Source organism: Hippopotamus amphibius, chromosome 13 (assembly GCF_030028045.1).
Source record: "Hippopotamus amphibius kiboko isolate mHipAmp2 chromosome 13, mHipAmp2.hap2, whole genome shotgun sequence".
NCBI lineage: Eukaryota > Metazoa > Chordata > Mammalia > Artiodactyla > Hippopotamidae > Hippopotamus > Hippopotamus amphibius.
The window spans coordinates 92,570,603-92,592,032 of NC_080198.1; the positions used below are offsets into that span (position 1 = coordinate 92,570,603).

The following is a 21,430-nucleotide window of genomic DNA, read 5'->3' on the forward strand; positions in this document are numbered from 1 at the left end:
GAGACAGAGGAGGGGTTATTAACCAGGGTCCCCTGTGGGCTTCTGGGGGAGAGGGCTCAAGTCCCATCCCCATCACCAAGCTCCACAAATTTTGTGTATATGGGCACTCTACCAAGGAAAGATGTGTCCTTTCCATCAATTTTTAAAGGCCTCTGGAAATCGGAAACCATATAACCACAGCCTTGGGCAAGTCATTTCACCCCTGAAAGCCTCTGTTTCTTCATCCAAAAACTGAAGGTAGTGATAATGTTCTCTGATTTCACATTATAGAAATGTTATAAATGAGAAAATAGATCCGAACCACAAACTGTTGAACAAACATAGGCAATTATTAATATTTCAGTTCAGAAAATATGTAGGCTGTTTGGATTTTAAAAGATGTTGCACAAAGTATAGGAAGCTAAGGGCTACATATAATTCTCAGTTTTTTCTTGGATGTGAACATTTGGGAAATTTAGATTAGAGGATGGGATATGCAGAGTAAGAAAATGGACAGAGTCCTCAGTAATAATGACAGCAGGTAATACTGTGGACTATATAGATATAGATATCACCTAATTTATTCCTTACAACAAGCCCATGGGGGAGGTTTATATCATTTCATTTTTACAGATGAGGATTCTGAGAATCAGAACAGTGAAAAGAGCTGGTCGAGGCCAGACTGCAGAGCTGGGATGTGAAGGCAGCACTAGTTATCCCCAGCCCTCGTGCTGAACCACAGCGCTGTTGACCGTGTCTCATTTTATAAAACTATAAGAATGGGGATGCTGTTGTTCATGCTGCATTGTCTGTCTCCAGGCAAAAAAGATTTTGTCTTTTCTGGGCTCTGTAGAAATGCCTCTGATTCTGAAAGCTTTGAATCTGTCCCAGCATTGCCTCATTCAGGGAGTTTAAGGAAAGCTACGCAAGATGACTGCCAAGCCCCATGGGGGCCTCATGCTTCACTCCTGTAAGATGGGTATATTTTCGCTCCCTCACAGGGCTGATGGGAATGGCCCAGTGAGTCATGGTGCTGAGGCCCCATGCTGGTGTGATGTGAGGGCTCATGTTGTGCTTGTATGTTCCCTTTCCTAGCATGGGAATGTTAAGATGGGAAAGCTGGTCAGTGAGGAAGAGAGGAGAAGAGGGAGGCTGGGATGGACCTAAACCACAAAGAAGTCTGCAGCATCTCTGGGGCTGGAACCACCCAAGAGGTGGCCACACAGAGATACCGCACAGAGATACCGCACAGAGATGAGCAGACCTGGGTTTTACCATGCTCTGTCCTGGTTTTTCCAGTCTCCCTGTTGCTAACTGAAGAACTGTCACTTGCCATCTGTTCTACAAGGATGAAGTCACTAGCCACTGCAGTCACTGACCTTCTACACCCCCTGAAAAGAGTTCAGGGTAGGCATCAGGAATGAGGCACTCTGTGCTCTGGGAAAAACTGGCAGAACAGGTCTTCAGATAGATATTTTCAGGAGACAATTTTACAAGCCCAATTCCTTCTATCTCCTCATAGTTGGAAAAGCACTAAGACCATTTACAGAGACATCCGTTCCTCGTGAGCAGCAGCAACCTTCCACGGAGATGTGTGCTTGACGGCACGTACCCCCTTCACGAAAACCACATATACTGACACCCCCCCACACCTCTTTGGAGCAGTTCCTCAGAGCTATCTGAGATGCCTTCTAATCCGCATTTGGCCCCCATTAAAACTTAACTCACAACTCTCATGTTGTGCATTTTTTTCAGTTGACACTGTAATCTGTGTCCCCACTCAGGGCCACCCACAGCAGGCTGTTGGGAAGATGAAATGGGGTAGGATGTCCTAGGGCACCCAGCATGCCCTGCTGTGTTGACCCCCATGAAGAGGCCGGAGTCACGTGGGCCAGGCCAAGGGCCCCCTACCTTTCTCAGCTCCCGCCTGGTCGTGCTTCTCAAAGAGCAAGTAGTGTGGGCTCTCGGGGAGAAAGGGCAGGCTCACCAGCTGGACCAAGGCAGGGACGGCAACCACTCCAAACAGGTAGGGCCAGGTGCTCTCCTGAAGGGGGAAGAGGGAGCGGGTGAACGGGGAGGACTTCGGTCATTATTTGGGGCTGGAGCCCTGGGCCAGGCAGCTTCTGCTGTCGGCACAGGGTCCCTCTGCCCCGTGTGAGCCCCAGGAACAAAGGCAGCGGAGGAACTGGACACTGGTTTTGTTGGGGAACCGCTGACTGAAACGGCCCGCCTTGGCCAGGCACGATGGTAACCTCTTAGATGAGCTGCCTCGCAACAGGAGGTCCTGGAACTAAATGGGAGAATTCGGGAGGGGCCGAAAGGAGGGAGGAGATGCCAGCCCCTAATAAGTCCTGCCAACCTCCCAGAAACCCTCATGCTGGAATGCATCTTGGCTGAGAGATGCACGCGCCACCGGGAAGGACCTGAGTCAGGCCAAATACGGGCACAAGCAGGAAGACTGTCCAGAGACAACCTGGGAGCCAACCCCACCCCCATAAACCCCGAGACTGCGAGCCACGCAGCAGAGCAGTCCTCCTGCGTTCCCTCATCCCCCTGCTCTCCGCCCGGGTGGCCTTTCCTGATGAAGTCTTTTGCTTTGTCAGCACACGTGTCTCCTCGGACAATTCATATCCGAGTGTTAGACAAGAGCCCCTTCTCGGGCCCTGGAAGGGGTCCCCCTTCCTGCAACACAGCCACCTCTCAGGCAGTCATGAGAGTGGGATTGGATGATGCTTTCACTCTGGGGCCTGGCACCCAGTAGGTGCCCAGAGGAAACGACTGCTATGCTGGTGCCACCACCCTGACACCTCCGAGGCCCGTGTCAGCTACAAATTGGCACTCGCCATTGGCACTTGGCATCTACCTTTACAAGGATTAAATCAGGTGTTGCTGCAGCTGCTGGTTTGCAACCCTCCCTAAGAGGAGTTCAGGGTGGAGAGCAGAAAGGAGGCTCTCTGTCCTCTGGGAAAAACTGGCAGAACAGGTCTTTAGAGAGTTCGATATTTTCAGAAGCCGATTTTATGAGCCCAATTCTTGTATCTCTTCATATCTAGAAAAGCACTAAAATTCCTCCTGGTGATGACTGGTCCTCATGACGAGTGGTAACCTTCATGAGACCAGCAGAACCTTCTGCCAAAAATGTGTGCCCGCCTGCATGTACCCCGCTTCACCCAAATCACATATATACTGACCTTCCCCCCACCTCTCTGAAGCAGTTTCTCAGAGCTATCTGGGATGCTGTCTCCCAGGCTGCAGTCCTCATTTTGCCCCAAATAAAACTGAACTTGCAACTCTTACGTTGTGCATTTTTTTATCCAACCCATCTTGCTCCTGTCAGTGAGGGGCGGCTAGAGCTTTCCCGTGTCCCCAGGGAGGTGAGGGTAGTGGGGCCTTTGGGCACAGCTCGCCCCTGTGGTGGGGAAATTTTTCACTTCCCACCAGCTATGAAAGGCAAGCAGGGCCTACAACATGCACCATTCAAGAGGCATTTTGAGTCCCTTCAAGCAGCACCATTCACCTATCATGCAGCTTAAATGCTGCACGGGGCCCACATTATCATGCTGATTAAGGAAGTATTCTTCCTGATTTTTTTAAAATCCAGGTTTATGAATAAACTCTCATTGTGTCTCTGAAAGAAGAGAACTTCAATAGACAGCAGTTCTGGCGGGGAGAAAGAGGAAAAAAACCAAAGTTCTCACTGTGGCATTCTTGAATGTTTTATTTCCTAAGAAAGTACAAGGAGACAGCCAAGGACAAAAGAAGACATGTCCAGACCTGGAAAGGCTTCGCACAGGGTGAAGGTTCAGCTGGCCTTGTTCCCGGTGAATTTAAGGTTCTTGCCTTGTCTCAAAAGACTTCGGAGATGAAGCAGGGAGGTTAAGAAAGTAAAGTGAAGGACTTCCCTGGTGGCGCAGTGGTTAAGAATCTGCCTGCCAATGCAGGGGACATGGGTTCAATTCCTGGTCCCGGAAGATCCCACATACCGTGGAGCAACTAAGCCTGTGCACCACAACTACTGAGCCTGTGCTCTAGAGCCCATGAGCCACAACTACTGAGCCCACGTGCCGCAACTACTGAAGCTCATGCTCCACAGCAAGAGAAGCCACTGCACTGAGAAGCCTGCGCAACGCAACAAAGAGTAGCACCCACTTGCCACAACTAGAGAAAGTCTGTGCACAGCAACGAAGACCCGACACAGCCAAAAATAAAAGAGAAAATAAAAGAGAAAATAAAGTGAGAATTTATTTAAGGAAGAATACACTCTCAGAGGGAGAGCGGACAGACGGGCGAGGAGCTGATGCCCTGGGCTTCCTTGGCAAGCCGGGCTATACAAACGAAGGAGTGGAATAGTCACGGGGGAAGGAGGAGTTTGGGGGTTGTATTCCTTGATTTTCATCCCAGCTCCATCTTCCCGAGGGGAGGAGGGATATTTGTCCTTATGCAGCTTAGATCAGAAGTGTCATGGCATTGGTGCATGACAGGTCCTTATCTGCAAGGCTAATTTTATGTAATGAGCAACAGGTTTCATTCAGAAGCAAAAGATTCCCGCATTTCCTCATCTTTCTTTTTGTGCTTCCAGGACACCTATCACCCAAAAGGTGTGGTTTCCTGTCAGGCTGGAGGTTCCTGCTTTTCTTTGTCTGCCCATGCACCCCCACTGTGTACAAGATGTGTGGTTGCCTGCCACCTGGCCCCGCCCCCATTTCTCTGCTCCTGTCCAGCCACCTGCCTGCTGTAACAGCCTCAGGGTCCTGCGGCCACGAGTCCATCCTGAGGCGGAGACCACAGTGCCCTCAGCCGTTGCCCTCTGGAGGCAGAGTTTCCCTTTGGTGTCTCCTAATGACAGAGGCCCCAGGAAGTGCTCAGATCGTAGAAGGTGGGGCAGCAGGGACCCCTGAAGCTCAGAACTTGCCAAGGGGCAAGGCCAGTGGTCGGGACCTTCTACCGTACTCCCCTTTCTGTGCAGAGTAACGACTTATATTGGCAGCAGCCAGCACAGCTCTTCTGATGCCCATGAGGGACCTGTCAGGCCGATGCAGGCTTTCAGTTTGTGGGGGAGCTCTGTGTACGAGGCTGGGAGAAGTGACAGTAGGTGGGTAAGTGGTCACCAGTGAAACCTAGCAGGACTCTTCCCAGTGATAGATTCCTCCATGTCCCCGGCTTCTTATTTATAGGAAAAGTTTTGGTCTCCTAGGCCTCCCTGAGTTTCAAAGAGCAGGCTCAAGAAACTAATAATTGGAGAAATGGGGGGATGCAGAACCAAAGAAAAGGCAGCCAAGCAAGAAAAAGTAATAGTAACTTAAACAGTAAGCCAGCCGTAAACAGAGTCACAGGACCCTTGCTTCTTCCCTGAGGGATAGAAATAAGCAACTGGACACATATTCTTGAGTTGTTTCAACAGAAACAAAGACCCCAATGAAACAGGAGGCAAGGGGGCAGGGCACAACCTTTAAAAGAGTGACACAGCCATAGGACATGACAAAAACTGGCTAGAACCAACGCGGTCCAAGATGGCGGGAGATTCAGCTTCCAGTAGACCTTGAGCCTCACTATATGGTCATTGTAATACATCAGCATGTTAAATGACGCACCCATGACCCTGTGACAGTTCTGAGGCTAACCATAAAAGGCCAAATAGTGGGTGGTGGCCCAATTCCTGAAAATCCCCACCCCTTCCCCCGGAATAGTTGGAATAATTCTCCCACGCATTAGCCTATGAAATTACCCAGGCCACAAAAACTAACCACGCCATATTTTGGGGCCTCGCCTTCTGAGATGGCCCACACTCTGTCTGTGGAGTGTGTTTCTCACTACATAAATCCACTTCTTACCTATCACTTTGTCTCTCACTGAATTCTTTCTGCAATGAGATATCAAGAACCTGAGCTTCATTAAGTCCTGAGATGAGCTGTACGATTTCAATTAAAAAACCGTGGGTTTGAGTCACAACCTGAGATGCATGGTTTCACCACTAGATGGAAACTGCTGACCATCGGCAGCTAGAGCCCAGACTGACCATCAGCACAGAGACCCCCCCCCCCCCCACCCCGGCTGGTTGGAGCCAGAACACTGACATCTAGATTCCTAAACCATCACCCTGTTGCCTCATCACCAACCAATCAGAGAATTGCATATAGGCTGATCAGGCACCCAGTGACCCTCTGCCTCACAATGTCTTTAAAAACCCTTCCCTGAAAGCCACCAGGGAGTTCGGGTCTTTGGAGCAGGAACTGCCTATTCTCCTTGCTGGGTGCCCTGCAATAAATACTGTACTTTCCTTCACCACCACCCGGTGCAGGACATTGGCTTTGCTGCACGTGGAGGGAGTGGACCTGAGGTGCTGGAGGGGGCAGAGCTGAGAGTGACTGCTGATAGGTGTGGGGTTACGTTTTGGGGGTGTGAAATAAAATTCATATTTTATGGCAAGACAAAAATGTAAACATAAAATTTTTGGAGGAGAGGAGGCCTTTTGACCTCCTCTCTCCCCTCACTGCGCATTGTGTATCTGCACTATGCATTGGCCAAACCTCTCCCCACAGCAGCAATACCTGCTCAGCCATAAAGAGAAACATCCTCCTCACATCAACAAGACAACTCCTAAAAGATAACATTCCTTCTTCACCTTGGAAGGGGCCATGATGTCTCTTAGATCCGGATTGTGTAAACTGTCACTAATACGTCATTCAATGTACTCCCCTCTGTCTCAAAAAACTTATATAACTGTTCCTTCATTTCTAGCAAGTGCAACAATTCTCAGAGCTTTCTGAGATACTCTTTCTGGGTTAAAATCCTCAAACTTGGCTTGGATAAAATTTTCCATTTCTTTCTTATATTGACTAATTTTTCGTCAACAAGGGTGTTGAAAATATTCTGGAATTAGAAAGTGATGGTTGCACAACTTTGTGAATATACTAAAAACCACTTCTAAAAGATGAGCTTTATGGTATGTGAATTACATCTTAATTTTTTTTAAACATCATGGAATAAAAAAATGACATACATATAAGTAGAATTTTCACTACATCGTTCTTGGTGTGTGTAGATTGTTGTTTATTTTGTTTTCTCTTAGAGTTTGGCTACCGTCTCAGTAAGAGCCAAAACAGAAATCTGGGGAAGAAAGACAAGGAAATCAATTCAATGAATCTCCTGGTAGGTGTCAGGCACAGTGTGAAGTCATCACGTGATTGTGTCTATCGACTTCCCAGCAGCTGGTGGTATTTGCACATGAGAGATGTGGAGAAAATGTAATGGCTGTGCTGAGACCTCCCAGCCAGCAGCCGCACAGGAGGGAATCAAGCCCAAGATTTTCCCACAGCATCAAATTAGTCTCCTCCCAGGGGTGGCGTCCACTGGGTAGAAGGAGGAAGGGAGCTGGAAGGGTACTCCTGGAACAGGAACTGCATGTACGGATGTGCAGAGGCATGACTCCACCCAGGCCCACTGGGAACAACAACTGTAGAGGAAACGTAGGGCCAGGGGATGCTGGAGACATGGGAGCTTGGGTGGAGGCTGGGTCACGGGTGGCTTTGCCGCTATTCCATGGTGCTTGTACCTGGCTCTGAGGACAACCAGGAGCCTTTCAACTGAGGTGGACACCCCCTATTTCCTTGAATCTACAATTCAGCATTTCTGGAATCATGCAGACCATGAGTACACTGAATGGATTCCCAGTATTAATGAGAAGCCCAATCAGTGGTACAGCCTGTGAACCACAGTGTTTTAAATGCAGTCTTTTCTAACAGTGATCACTTTGGCAGCTGTGGTCTGGGCTCTGTCTCTGGAGAAGAACCGATGCTCCTGACTCCAGGGTGGGTGAGCCTCAGCTTGGGGTGCTGACATTGTCTGCATCAGGGAAGAACCACAGCAGGAACGTCCAGAGTAGAGCTCGGGCCACAGTTTACTCTCGAGGGACTGAGCTTAGCCAGAAGCAGAGTACATGAACTTGGCTCTTTCCAGTGAGTGTATGGAGGTTTCCCAGAAATGTTAGGTAGCCATAGGGAGAGATGTTGTATTTAGGAGTAATTACTGTGCATCTTCTACCCAGAAAAGTATGAGTGGGTATGTGGGTCAGTTATCATTTTTAAGTAGAATATTTCAGCCCATATTATGCCATGTGACCCACCCAAAGAATAAGACAAATAGCCATGATGCCCTGCTGCTATGGATGGCTGCACCAAGTGCTTTATCTAAGTATTTATAACAAGGAGTGAACACGTCCGCTCTGCTAACGACAAATAACCACCATGAGCACTTACGAGCAGTGACCTGCAGCCTGCACACAGCTCCTGAACAGGCTGTCTGGATTTGAATGCTGCCTCTCTCCCACTCTCTATGACCTTGGACAAGTGACCTAACTGCTCATGCCTCAGTTTTCTCATCTGTAAAATGGGGATAATACTAATGCCTATTCATGGGTTGTTGGGAGGGGGGGGTTAAATGACTTAATAGATGTATAAAGTGTTCGGCCTAGGACTCCACACACTAGGATTCCACAGGAAAGAGCAGTTTTCAACTACCAAACACCATGAACAGTTCACTGCACAGACTGTCATCTTGAATTTTCACAGCTGTCCACCAACATTGAGCCCATAATGATGCCTGTTTTACAGAAACAGTCACAACAGCACAGAGAGGTTAAATGACTCATCGAGGCCCCAATTCGGTCATAGAGGTCTGACTGAATGCCAGGTCTCAGATCCCAGAACCTGAGTTCTGATCCATGAAGCCTGGTCACAGGTGCCTCAGAGACCAGGGAGGGAGCATAAGGCCACCAGACCCAGGGGATCTGACCTCTTCCATCAGCCTCCAGTGATCCTCAGAAGTACTCCTGGGTACCTGGTCCCAGCACTGAGCCCAGGTCTTGGCATTGCCCATTACAGTTTAGACTTCTTGCTGCCTAAGGGCAGAGACCATGTCTGGCGCATAGTAGCTTTTCAATAAATTCCTACTGGAGAAACCCAGGAGCGTGGGAAGGGGCTTCTTATACATCAAAACTGTCACAAAGAGCCCCACCATTTACATTTCTTTCTCAGGAGCCGTTTGAACGAAAATGCATGTTTTTAAAAAGCATGTATTGAAATGGCGCAGGACGCTATGGCCCTTGCCCGCCATGTCCTCCGCCTGCCTTTGTCTGTGGAAAAACTTTAGCCAAAGAATAAGTTTAATCAGAGAAGTGAGGAAATGCAGAAACAAAGGAAAACAGTTCAAAAAGACTAAATAATAATATAGTCATTAAGCAGAGTCAAGGACCTTCAGTTCCTCCTCAAGGGCTATCGATAATATTCGGAGCCATATCCTTTGAACTGTCTTATAGATCCTGAAACCCCCACCAGGTGGAAGAAGTTAACTACATGATGCCCAGACTGTCGCCAAGACATAAGCTGCCACAATTCTGAAAGCTGATCTGAAAGAAATAGGAACAAACCGACACTGGAACTGAAGATTAACTGTAGTTAAAACAATCAAGGTAGGACGCAGGTGCAGAGAATGGACTGGAGAACTCGAGGTTTGGGAGGGGGCGGGGGGTGAAGGGGAAGCTGAGACAAAGCGAGAGAGTAGCACAGACATATATATACTACCAACTGTAAAATAGATAGCCAGTGAGAAGTTGTTGTATAACAAAGGGAGTTCAACTCGAGGATGGACGATGCCTTAGAGGACTGGGACGGGGAGGGTGGGGGGGACTCGGGGGAGGGTGGGTGGGGGGAGTCGAGGGAGGGACGGAATACGGGGATATGTGTATAAAAACAGATGATTGAACTTGGTGTACCCCCCCAAAAATAATAAATAAATGAATAAAATTAAAAAAAAACAATCAAGGTGACACCGATCAGACCACCAGGTGACCAATTTCAAGATGACAGTCAGAGCTGACTGGGCTGTTTCTGCATGTAACCCACCCCCACCCCCACCCCCAGCCTATAAAAGCTCTTGCCCACTGATTGTCAGTGGTGGGGAGTCGGCCTTTGCACAGGAGTCTGCTCTCCCCCCACACACCCCCCGTTGCCGGCATCTGAAATAAAGCAAACTTTCCTTTCCACCAGCTTGGCTCTTCATTGGCTTCTGAGTGGTGAGCAACTGGACCCCACTTTCGGTTACAGTATGACCCACCTAACACGGGACCACCAGCTGCTACCGAGAATCACCATCAGATGAGTCTTTTCGGTGCCAGTTAGAGCCTGATGTGTTCAGTAAAGCATGAGATCAGAGACCTTACACTTGCTTATTTTACCCAGGAGGAAAGAAAAATGGATAGTCTTGTCGGCCGAGGCGATTTTCACTCCCTCTCAGGTAAGGTGAGTGGGTCTTGCAATAACTCGATTATCTTCCTCTTTAATCTGCAAGCCTACCTTTTTTAAAATAGACTTTCTAGGTCGTATTTCCCCCAAGCTATAGATGACCTCAGGCCTTTCCATAAATAAAACCCTCATGGACCGTGATGAGATAGCAAAGACTTTTAAGCAGAGTTGGAGTCATTGAGCTTATCCCAAGTCAGGTTCTAATTAAGGACATCACAACGTGCCTTTGCCCCCCTGCCCCCACCGTCAAGTGGGAGGGGGGCAGGTGATGCTCGCGGCCACTCCTGCCACCGCTAGCACAAGCTCCCGAGGCCGCCAAGCTCCGTGCCACTGGATGTAAGAAGCGAAGGATGAGCTCTCTCTCACAAGGCTATTTGGGGGATGAAATGGGCTATTTTTCTTTATGTGTCTTCATATTTATGATCTCATTCATTAGAATCAAGGTGAGCACTCATCCAGCTCCCCAAGCCTCAAGCTCTGTGCTGGATACTCTACAAAAGTAACTGCAACAAAGTTTAAAAACATACAGTTCATGGTGTCATGGAAACACAACTTTGGCTTTCATCTTCTACACTCCTTCGAAATGTAATCAGGGAGGGTGCCCTTCCCCACACCATCTCAGGAATCTTAGATGGTCCTATGGTCACAGTTTCAAAATCACAATCAAAATCAACCTGATGGAACACAAATTTTCCACCACCCCCTCCTCCCCCCAGTCCAAGCCGGAATCGAGCAAGAGTCTGCAGTGGAAAGAGTTGGGGGTGGGGAGTAGATGGTTGCTTCTCATTTTTCTTCCTCCCCTTCCTCCCCCTGCCCTCCCCCAGCTTCTATCTAGTGTCTGACCCCGCCCCCCACCCGCAATGGAAGAGTGCTGAAGAACTAGGTCAGGTTTCTGGGGCGGCAGGTGTTTATAGCTGATATTCTTTCCTCATGAGCATTTTCACGGGAATTCTGGAGAGTTCCATCCCTGGGATCACCCCCCCTCCCACTGCAGTTTCCCTGACCTGGGAGTTTGCATCTCTTTTTCTCTTTCTTCTGAAGAGTCATCTCCTTTGCAGCTCCGAGGAATCCAAGGTCAAGTCTACTGTGCATCGTGAAAGTGGTGCCCCGTATCCCAAGGCGGTGAGTTGAGGCTGAAATCCAGCCCACTCTGACCTCCAAGCTGAGGGCCCTCAGGCTGGTGTATTAACTGTGTTTCAGTTCCAATGAATTCAATTCAATTTCACCCTCACAACACCCTTGCCTTCATTCCCATTTAACAGATGAGAAAACCAAGGCACTAAGAAGTTAAGTAATGCATTCATAGTCACGCATCTTATAAATGGCAGAGTGGTACACCCACCCCAGGCAGTGTGGTACCCAGCTCTGTGCTCTTTTCCTGTGCAGTCCAATTTCTCGGACTATACATTTATAGAGATCGCCCTTCCCTTTCCCAAGGGAATGAAGTAACAAGCATTCTTCTCTAAATAATGCTCCCTGAACTTGAAGCCCATTATTAATCCCTTTGTGAGGCTTCTGTGTTCTAGCTGAATCGTCCTGCTTGCTGGGTCTCATTGTTCAGAGCCATTCACACCACGGCTTCATCTGCCATCTCCTTCTACAAATCCTCATTGCGCATCATCTGTGAGCAGTTGCTCAGTGTCCTCCAAATGGAGCTCAGGAAAGGAAGACAAAGAAATGTGGTTTGTTCTAAGGCTCACAAAAGCACAAGGACACCCTATGATTTGGACTTTCCTATTGAGGACCTTGTTTCTGGGCATATGGAAGGTGTGACTGCCAGTGGTCAGGGACCAGCCTGGTTATCAATGAGTTCTATGATCTTGGGTTACAACCTTGGGCCTTTCACGGCCCCACTCAGCTTCACAGTTAGACCCAAGCAGTTCTGGTTCTTCTACTTACTAGCTCTGGGGCCTTGGTAAATTACTTATTCTCTCTGGAATTGCATGAGAAGAGTAATTAACACTTATTTTGCAGGGTTGCTGTGAGGTTGACAGCAGTGATATCCTAGCACGGCCCTGGTACATGATTGGGAGCTGAGCGATGTTGCTTCTTTTTTCCCTTTGCTGTGGTCCTGAGCCAAAACAAGTGGCCCATCCCAATTAAAGAATGTGTATGAGGTTAGATCTGCTGCCCCGAGGCTGTGAGTTTGTGTCTGGATTGCATGTATGAAACTCACCTCTCAGACCCGAGCAGGAAGTCTAGGAGTTGAAGACCAGCCTACCCACAACCAGGGGTCCCCATCTAATTTCCTCAGCCACTGTCCTTCCTCTGTGAATGCTCTCTACCCCTTGGGGTCTTTGTTAGCCATGTGGTGCCCCTTCCCTGGACATGGACGCCCCTGGTGGCTCCTTGCTGAACCCGCCTATGAGCAAGCACGGCACCCCTCCCTCTCGGGCACTGCATCCTCATCTGTAAGACGCAAGGCTGCCCCTGGGTGCATGCTGCCATCCTCTCTGCCTCTGAGTGCCCTCCATTCTCTGCACACAGAGGGTATGGGGCTGGATTTTCAAAGCGATGCTAACATCTCATGTCCTTAACTCGTTCACGTTGTCATTCATTCAATCCATGAATGTTTCCTGAAGGACAGAACAGGTGTGAGGACAGTAACAGCAAGAGGAGAGCAGTAGGTGGGGTAAGGGGGCTAGCTTGGAGCCCTGGGCCATGTTTTAGTCTTTTTCCAATGAATCTCCATCATCAGCCTTCTCGTGTCCCCTTTCAGCAAGCTGTGCGTTGGCGCATCCCAGCTGGGGGGCACCTGCCACACTCATGGGCAGAGGTTCCACTTGGTGACATCATTTTTCATGAAGAAGTGGCTTTTTTAGAACCTCGCCTTTTCCCCTTATCTTTGAAATACTTTAAATGTGAGGAGGAGATCGAAGTCAAATAAAGTGCAGAGATTTCAAATGGAGGACCACTTTCTGATGTTGCTTCTTGTCACCAGCCACTCAGCACGCAGGCATCCCTCCTTCCAGGCTGTGTGTGATTCAGTGAGCAGGTGTGTGGATGAGCACAGGTGGGCCTGAGAGAAAAGACTGGTTGGGTGGGTGAAGAACCCCCACAGCATGGGCGTGGCCTGTGTCCAGGAGTCTAAGAAGGAGAGGCCACACCTTGTCATGGAAAGAAGCCACCAGAATAAAGCTCACGCTCTTTAGCCTGGTGCTCAAGGTGTTCCATGTGCCCACTGCTGCAACCTCAGCTCCATCCCTTCCCCAGTGCTTTCAAGCTTTCTCAAAGAACCGTTCTCTGATGCCTCTGAGCCTTTGCACATGCTCTTCCCTCTGCCTGGAAGACCTTTGACTTCCTGTGGCCTGCCTGGCAAACTCTTACTTCTGCCCTTAAAACCAGTTCAGATGTCACCTCCCTGTGGGTCCTGCCCTGACTCCTCAGGCAGTTAAAGGACTTCTCATTGATGTTCCACTGGCATGTGCCTCTATTACTGCCCTTTAACATGGCATTGGGTAAGAGTTCTCCTCATGCCTGCTTCATACGCTGGGGTCCAGCTTGGTTGAGAAGCTGGTTACACGGGAGGTCACTGCCGGCCGGTAACACATTTGAGCGTTTTGCATACTTATTGCCACGTGTGTAATGTTAGATCATTTGGAAAAAATCAACTGTAGGTACACAGAAGGCTAAGCAAGTGAGAAATAACCACAAAGGCATTAACAACCCTAGGAAGAACAAAAAGTTGCATGAGTCATCAGCAAGCATAATCATAACAATATAAATATTAGCCAGTGAATTATAAGAAATTGTGCTACAACTATATTGGTGGGATAGAGAAAGAAGAGGACGGGGAAAGTGGTTTAAGGGTGCTTGGACCTCAAGTATTACAATAGGACATTGATGAGAATGTCCACAACAGATGAGTCCAGATGTAGTGTTATAACAAATTATATATATACACACACATACATATATATAGCTTTATTATAAGGAACTGGCTCAAATTACTTTAAAATTTGGGAGAATTATCAAATAACAGCGGAAAGAATTGTAAGAGGCTCGAGAGGGTGACGCAATGGACCTCCATTCCATAATTATTATATTCCCTACGAGCCTCTTAGTAGTATTGGACTGTTTTAATCATTTGCATGTATTGTTTTACTAAAATAATGAAACATTTGTTTCAAATCAAATATGAAGTCGAAATATGAATAATTTTTACTTGGGGCACTTTTCTGAAATTATCCATACTCCTTTGGGATTCCAACTGGTGAAATCTCTGGTCTATAGTCTCAGCTCCATTTGCTGTGATTCAGCCACACAACCGGAGCTGGTCTGGGCCTGAGAAACACACATATTCACGTTCCGGGGCTGACTGATAAGTGCGGGTGCAGGATGAAGCGCATGTTTCTGTCACGTCATTGTCAACACCAAGCCCCTCCTGGGCAGGCGCCCAGGCTAACTGGGTGATATTCTCCCCTCAGTGTTCAAAGCCTAGAAAGGAACTGTTCTCTGCGGGTGCTGTTTGGGAAGCTCAGAGGTCAAGTTCCATGTGAGAGGAGTCTTATTCTTCCAAACATCGAGCCTTGAAATCCGCCAGAAGCGACGTCTGCCTCATGCAATTATGGGAGTACAGTTTGCATCTCCCCAGGGCCCTGCGCCTTCCCAGTTCTCTCAGTCTCCATTAAATCGTGCAGGTTGGCACTGAAGAAACCAAATAGGTTCTTCTGCCTGGGAGAAAACAAGCTCTGCCTTCACTAGCCCCAGACAGCGCCCTCCATCCAATTATGCCCATAAAAGAGGTGTGTGGCCTCCCCGATGAAATGCTTCTTCAGCCAGTCAACATCATCTACCCCACGCCAGGTAGTGCAGGAAAGAGAAAGGTGAATCTGATAGAAAGTGGTCCAGCCCCTAATGGGTTTTCAGGCAGGATGAAATCAGAGGGGAGCGCGAAGAAAGGGCATGTCCTGATGTTACCCTAACAGACCAAAGGCGCGGAAAAGGGCTATTATGAGAATTTAACAGAGCGAGCAGAAGCTTTTCCCCGGAGCATCCGCCCAAGCTCAAGGGATGTTCAGCTTCTTTCTATATTCAGAAGGGCTGTTAAATTATATTCCTTTACTGGAGTTTAGAGTTGTTTGAGTTGGATCTTTCTGGAAGGCTGAGGGATGTGGCTTGAGAGAAGCAAAGAGAGAGTAAATGGTACCAGGTCAAGGGAACAGCAGGAGGGTTACGGGATGGTGAGGGAGCAGAGGGGTATTTTGAAATACGGGTGGCTAAATGGTGCTAGAGGTTAGATGGATTAAAATGGGAGATTGGGCCCCAATTCAGGGGACTTGAATGCCAGACTGAGAAGTTTGGGGTTCATTTGGCAGACATGGGATCCACTGCTGAACCAGATAGCAACTATTTCTGAAATTCAATGATAAGCACTTTGCTATGTAGTAGCTTTTCTAATGATTACACGAACCCCATGGAGTGTGTATTATTGTACCTACTTTACAGATACAGAACTGAGACCCAGAGAATTGCAGTAACTTGTCCAAAAGTTACACAGCTAGAAAGCAACAGAGGCAGGAAATCTACAATTTTTTGACTCCCACGTGGAGCATCTTACACTCTGCTGCCAGCTCCTTCTGAGGGGCACGGCGGGACCTGGCCAGAGCACTGCCGTAGGAAGATGATAGGGCAGATGTGACTGAAGTGACCAGTGCATGGAGGGGCAGGGCCCTGGCAGACCTGTCCTCCTCATCTCTTCTTCTTGCCTCCCTGGCTCTCTTATTGAGCCACTCTGTTTCCAAATGTGCCTAGCTCTCTCTCGATTGGCTTATTTTTATTATTTTTTTTATTTGCACTGGCCATTTGCTCTACCTGGAACTTCGGTGTTTCCCTCTCCTACCACCTGACTACCTAATTGTCCCCTGACTCTTAAGGTGGACACCACCCTCTCCAGAAAGCCTTCCTTGGGTGTCCCCTGACACCTTACTGCTGCTCCAGCGGTCTTCCCACCCCTGGACTTTCCGCACAGACCACCACTGTCTGTGGTCCCTTCCATCTGTCGCTCTAGCAGTGAGCTCCTTGCAGGCAGGGACTTTGCCTGGCTCATCTCTGTGAGGTCTGGTGCATTGTGGCTTCTCAACAAATATTAATTGATTTGAATCAGTCAATTATATGGCTATATGAGGTAGGGATTACAGATGCAAGTCACCTGGAGTGGTCCAGAGGCGAAGTGAGGAAAGCCTGAATTAAGGGGCAGTTGTGGGGGCGGGGTGGAGAGAGGGGCCGCGTGAGATGGAGACTTGGAGGGAGATGGACAGGACGAGCAGGGGGTGGGAAGAAGCCGGGTTAGGTGAGGGTTACCGCAGAGGCATCTCTGGGAAAGGGCTGGGACTCTTCCCCCAGAAATCCACCTCTGCTGCTGCTCCCATGCTTCACACATGTCTCAGCCCCAGAGGCCTCCCTCCCCCCACCCCGCCTGCCTAAAACCTGCTTTGTTCTAAAATAGCCTCCCTCACCACCCTTCCCCCTTCTTCCTGCTTTGTTCTGCTTCACAGCATTCATTACTGCCTGACTTCAAATCGTTATCTGTCTCTGATCTGTGTCCTCCACTGAAATGCAAGGTTTATGAGGCCAGGGGGTCCTTGTCTGTTTTGGTCACTGCTGGATAGAGCCTAGAACAGTGCCAGGCACACAGTAGGTGCTCAATAAATGTTTGTTGAATGAATGAATACGTCACCAATAGACAAAGTCCAAATGGGGGCCTGGGCTCCTGCTGGCTGCAGACACTAGAGGGCGCTCGATCACAGGCTGGATCTGGGCGAAGCACCCCCGAAACCCCCAGACTTTGTCCTTGGGTCTTGGGCAGTAGTTCCCTGTCAAGCGAGAGTCCTGGGCTGCACAGCTTTGGTTAAAGACAGACAGGGTGACACAAGCAGGGGTCTGGGCCAGGCTGCCCGGGCTGAGTCTTGGCCAGGATCCCTGCTAGTGGGTAGCCATAGGCAAGTTCTCCAACTTCCCGCGGGACCCGTTTTGCTCCTCTGCACAGTGGGTATAATAATAGGAATCACGTCCTAGGGGACTGTCGTGTGTCGTGGGGATCTCATCAGACAATGCCAGTGAAGAGCTTAGCGCAGTTCCTCAAATGGGACAAATCCTCCAGAGATGGGGCTGCAGCTTTCACCCATTTGTTCAATAGCATCTTCTGCGAGTCTTCTGGGTAAAGGGCACATGCTCTGAGGATAATAGGTGAATTGGACACGTCTGTCCTCATGGAGAGGAAAGGAAGGACCAAGCAGTGTGCTTGGGGGTCTCACATATGATAATGCATTTGTAATGCCTCCCCAGGTTCAAATCATGTCCAAGATCACTGGCCAGATAGCTCTGGGCAAGGTTTCCCCTCTGAGTCTTCATTTTCCAACCTGTAAAATGGGATGATGATAGAACCTACTTCCCAAGTTGAGACAAAATTTAAGTGAGATGATGTGGGTGAAGCCCACTGCTTGCAAATTCTAGACCTCCTGCTCCATCCTTTCATCTCCTCCTCTGCTGTATGAATGAAGGGTCATGACCCCCACCCCCAGTCTCCAAATGGGGGGATTGGGGTTCAGAGGCACTGAGTGACTTGCACAAGATAGTCAGGCAAATCAAAGATCAGGATGGGATTGAGCCACTATCACAGGCTCAGCCTCCTGGAGCCTCCTCAGATCTTACCTGTAAGGCTCTCCCCATCCCAGGGTGGTGTGGGGCCTGCATGAGATGGTTCAGGACATATTTCTAAGAGACTGTGGTTGCTACAGGGTGCCCTGGATGGGGCTGGGCTGGGTGGCTAGGAGCTGAGGGTACCGTCCTCCTCAGCAGCTGTGCAGCCCAGAGTCAGGCACTGAATATCCTTGAGATTTGCCTTCCTGAGAAATGGGTCTAATGATGACACTGCCCCCAGGGAGAATGAGCCATTGCACAAAGAGCCCTGGAGTCTGCAGGTGATGTAATCCCTTTGCACACCTGTACAGCAATGTGTAGATCACCAGGCATTTCAGCTCCATCTTCTTCTTGTCTTTCCAACAGCCTCCTGAGATGGGGATGAGGAGGAAATGGCCAAACTCCTGAAGGTGATAGGGTATACCTTTGCTGCTCAGAAGTATTCGTTGAAGAGAGTGTGTTACAACCGGACCAGCCAGACAGTAAGACCTGGCCGTGGGTAGGGAGCATTCTGTTACAAGCACTTCTACTGAGCTGGGTTCTGCCCCAGAAAGGCCAAGGCCAAATCAACAGGGATTCTAGTGTCCTGCATTCAAACTCCAGCTTCACAGCTCATTACCTGTGTGACCTTGAGCACATTTGTAAATCTCTCTCTGTCTCAGTGTCCTCATCTGTGAAATGGGGACGATACCCATGGTACCTAATCCGTAGGGTGGTTGCATGGATTCCATAAGTTAACAGGTGGAACAAGTCCACAGCAAAGGTGAACTTTTGGAGCTCAGGGCCCAGGTCTGATGATGCAATGACTTTGCTCTCTGCCTGACCTTTGCTGAATTGTTCTGCCTTCAAGGTTTCCCTCTGAGTCATATCAGCCTGGCTGCTAGGGCCACGTGAGTCACAGGGCAGGAGCCTTAGGTCCAAGCGAACCTCCAGAGCCATCTATCTCTCCCTTCTTGGGGCTCAGGAAATTCTCCTTCTAACACCCACTCCAGGCTGCCTACTCAGAGGGCAGCTGGGCTAATCGTTTTCCCCTGAAGCTGTCTTGAAGACAGGACAGCAAAGTTCAGGGAAGCTTCAGAGACAGTCTTTAAAATCCCAGATGACATGGCTTCAAGATCGATTAAATTTATCTTTGTGTCCCTTCAACCTTCCTTGCTTGCAGACTGAGATATGGGCTGAGCTGTCCAGGGGCTGAAGTGTCCCCAGCCCAGGGGCACACGTCACCCATGGCCTTAGCCACCACATAGCAGCTGGAGCAGACAGGAGCCTTAGAGCAACTTCCATGTAGGCCCCTCCTTTTAGCGATGAGGAGCTCAAGGTCAGGAGAGGAGACCACCCAAAGCCGCAGCACAGCACTCGGTGGCCTGCCGCTCACCCACACACATCACAGCAGATGAGCATGGGGGTTCGTTTGTGTTCTCAGGAGCAAAGAAGCAGTAGAAAATTCATGAATTGGGGTATTCTTCATCATGCCATGGTCAAGGAAAGTTTGTGCATTCCCTCCACACCGAGGGAGCATCTCAGCGTCACAGACCTCACCATCAGATCTATGATGATACAGAAAACTGAGACCTTGGACCTCAGTTCTTGGGAAAGACCATCACGTGATGGCCACTTGACTCTGTAGCAGAGCAAAGCAAGTCTCTAAGAGAGGGCTATTGTTTGGGGAAGACTGAGGCGAGAACAGCTATTCTAATGGGTCACAGGTAAGAGGTGATGTGGTGAGGGGTCCAGCATATGCCTTACATAGAGTGAAGCCACATGGAGTGAGTCCTAAGAACTCTAAGTGTATCATTGCATCTAATTCCCACAGCAACTCAGTGAGCGTGCACACTTATTGCCAGTTTACTAACAAAGATGCACAGGGGTTAAGTAATCTGTCCAAAGCTACAGAGCTAGTAGGTGGTAGAGCCAGGATCCTAACCCAGGCATTGGTCCCAGGGTCCTTGCTCTGAATCATTCTCCCAGGAGTTCTCAAAGCTGAGTAGGCATCAGATTCCCCTTGGGGGGGGGGGGGGCGGGGGCCTGTTAAGACACAGATTGCTAAGCTGTACTCCCAGAGTTTCAGATTCAGCAGGAACTGGTCGGGGCACGGGTCACACTTTAAGGATCCCTGCCTGGCAGCCCTCTGACTACAGCTGGGAGTGGTCACTAAACCAACCTCAAAACCCACAATTTCCGGACATTAGCTCTAACACTTAATAGATAGCAGAGCCCTTCCCACACAGAATAGAATTCTTTTTCTTACTGGAGATGAAGACTCTGAATTATAGCCAACACAGGGAGCTAACGGGACTCACCCTGCCCCATTGGAAAGGCTGAATTATCTAAAAGAGAAAATTCAGAGCCCGTAAGGTCATCTGAAGGAGACTGGACATTACCCTGTGAAGAGCTCTGAAGTGGCAGGAAGGATGTGGAGGTGACAGTCTCTAATTTTCTGTTTTCCTATTTCCCATCAAAGGAATTTCACCAGTGGCTGCCCCAACCCACCAGAATGTTTTCTCCAGCTATAGGAAACACCTGAGGTGTGCTCCAAATGAGAGTCTTCATTTCAAAGAGAAAAGATGTGATTTCTAAGTCACTGGGGAAATAAAGAAGATTCTCACCCAGTGAAAATGTTGTTGGGCTGTTTGGATCCACTTTAACGTGGATGAATATGTGTCTTCTTATATTTTTATAAAAATCAAGTGGTCTTTTCTTTTTGGGCTTAAATAACGGACAGAGAGTTCAAGATGAAAAGCTCACAGAAAAGAAGTGCTCTCACGCTCTCAGGGGCTGGGGCCACGTGAGAAAAATGTGAGACTGAAGAGGACTGGCCTGCCTGACTTCCTATGCCAGGACACTAAACTTTGGGGATGCCTTCCTGTGCTCCCATCTGCAAGTCCAGCTCTGCAGGTCCTACAGCACAGAGGTCATGGCTTCAAAGCCAGGAAGCTCAGGCTCCAACCAGCCTCCACTGCCTTCTTTCTGCAGCTGTTTAGGGTAATTACTAAACTTCTCTGAGACTGGAACTTTCATCTCTAACACAGAAAGTAATAATATTCATCTCCAAGGGCTGCTACATGAATTAAATGAGATGTTGGCTGACATCTATTTACCACAAGCTCCAGGTACGGTTTCAAGTGCTTGACAATCATTTCCTTCTTCAAAGCCTTACAAAATCCCCACGAGACAGGTGCCATTGTAATCTCATTGAATAGGTAAGGAAACGGCTAAGAGAGGTTCAGAAACTTAAAGTCCCACAGAGTGTGGGTGGTGGGGCTGGAAGGCAGACCCAGGCAGTCTGGTACCAGAGCCTGCATACCCACGGTGCTACAGCTACAGCTGGGCTGCTCTGCGCCCTGCCCTTTGGAGTTCACTCGTCTATGATAGAATCGCATTTTCTCACCTCTTTTGAATCTCGTGTGAAATTCTTCTGGTATTAGATCCTTAGCATTTTGGCTTAACAATAATTATTTTGATGAAATCACAACCATTTTGTAATACCAATTCTCTGTGTTATAATGTGCCTA

At 48.8% G+C, this 21,430-nt stretch overlaps 1 protein-coding gene across 1 annotated transcript in view; it reads right to left on the reverse strand.

Moving 5' to 3' along the window:
- Positions 1-21,430, reverse strand: part of SLC2A9 (solute carrier family 2 member 9) — a 265,853-nt gene that overhangs the window by 128,349 nt on the left and 116,074 nt on the right. Inside the window, exon 7 of the mRNA XM_057706684.1 lies at positions 1,891-2,023. Coding sequence (XP_057562667.1) covers positions 1,891-2,023 — 133 coding nt within the window. The remainder of the gene's footprint in view (positions 1-1,890; positions 2,024-21,430) is intronic.